This window comes from Penicillium argentinense (assembly GCF_028826775.1).
Source record: "Penicillium argentinense strain IBT 30761 chromosome Unknown utg000002l_segment0_segment0, whole genome shotgun sequence".
NCBI classification, from domain to species: Eukaryota; Fungi; Ascomycota; class Eurotiomycetes; order Eurotiales; family Aspergillaceae; genus Penicillium; species Penicillium argentinense.
In genome coordinates this window covers 2380869-2382440 of record NW_026622661.1, presented here as the reverse complement: position 1 = coordinate 2382440, position 1572 = coordinate 2380869, and the positions used below count along the sequence as shown (strand labels likewise).

The 1572-nt window shown below is 49.9% G+C and overlaps 1 protein-coding gene across 1 annotated transcript; it reads left to right on the top strand.

Moving 5' to 3' along the window:
* Window positions 1-320: 320 nt before the first annotated feature.
* Window positions 321-1076, top strand: N7532_001730 (uncharacterized protein; the record flags this gene model as incomplete). Its single annotated transcript, XM_056614224.1, has 1 exon — window positions 321-1076. The coding sequence occupies one exon, from the start codon at window positions 321-323 to the stop codon at window positions 1074-1076; it is 756 nt and encodes a 251-aa protein (XP_056479265.1).
* Window positions 1077-1572: the final 496 nt, after the last annotated feature.

Here is a 1572-nt window from a genome sequence, read left to right as displayed (position 1 = left end):
TCTGTTTTCGTAAATAGGGTGTCATCACTTAATGTTTGCTCAGAACAGTTCGTTATTTTAGATATACTCGACATGCGAAACGCTGGTTCTCGACTAATGGGATTTAATTGACACACATACGCTTACTTCCACACTTCGTTCTAAGAACAGCCATTGCAGGACCACCATGTCCTACTTGTGTAGCAACGTTTCCTCTATTGCTCCAGTTGCCTTACCTAAGCCTACCCTCGAGCTCACAGCTGCCATACATCTCTCCCCCAAACGACCCCTTCGCTGTGACCGCCATCGCCGTCTCACCAACACAGGCAGTGCAGAAAAAGATGCCCGAATACGAGGTCAGGCTCCTGCTCGACCCAGCTGCGGTGCTCAGCCCTCAACACGAGCTAATGGACACTGTCCTATTGGCCTTCGAGATGCCCCCGACCGTCACGAAGCTGAATGTCCAATTCCTCGACACGAGTCCTAAGGAGCTCTTTACAGCCGACTGGAGTGCCCGCATCCGCAAGACCGAAAACCAAGACGGCTTCGAGCTGACGTATAAGAAGCGATATGCCATCACGGGCAGTGACATTGACGTCGCTCTCACTGCGGCTAATAGCGATGGTTTCAAGGATGGTAACTCGAAATACGAGGCGCAAGTCGAATGGGGTTACCAGAAGCAGACACTTTCCATCAGCCGCAAGAAAACTGTAAAGGATCATGGGAATAGCGGGATGAACCTGCCGGGGACGAGCAACTCGCGGAAAATGCTGATCAGCGAAGCGCCGGACAAGTTCGACAATTGGAGGCATAATAAACGGGGTACCGGCGCGTTAGCAATATCGCGCATTTTTGGCCCGGTCCTCACTAGGCGGTCTATTGGCACGTGGAACAAGATGAAACTATACATCGAGGTCTGGCCCCTCGTCAACCTCTCGGGTACTGAAAATGAATATGTCGTCGAGGCCTCTTTCAAGACGGAGAGCTTCACGGAAGCCTTGATTGAGCAGAGCAACTTGGCTACCTTCTTGCAGAGTAAGGGTTGGTTCCTCCCACAGGATTCACTGAAGACGCAGCTCATTATGGAGCGCTACTAATATGGAAAGTTATTGGACTCACGGGTGGTTCTCGATCTGGCCTCCACGATGGAGGGTCCTGAAGAAGAAAAACATGGATTATTGGTCGTATATTAGTTAATATAGCCAGGGTTCGTTCTGGTGGGTGCAAGGGAAAACCGTTATGGAACGCAGGCTTAGTGGTAAAACACTACCTATCGGATTGCAGGCAGGTACTAAAGATGGGTTCCTCTCGTCTGGGGTTTTGCTTTTTGCGTTATCGTAAAAATTAGGCCGGGACTGGGATTTCTTTTTCGTTTATTGTCACTCTCAATGGCCTGGGAATTCTGAGCAAGTCTATAGCAAGAAAGACACAAAAGGGATTATTGGTCTTTAGCAAAGCAACTCAAGTTTAAGGGTGGTGGAAGGGGAAATTTTAAGGCTTATCGCACTCTCTGGATTCTTCAACTTCCGGAAAGTGCTCACATTATCTTGCACCCCCCCCCCCCCCCCCCGGCGGAGGTAGTCGCTTTCACAA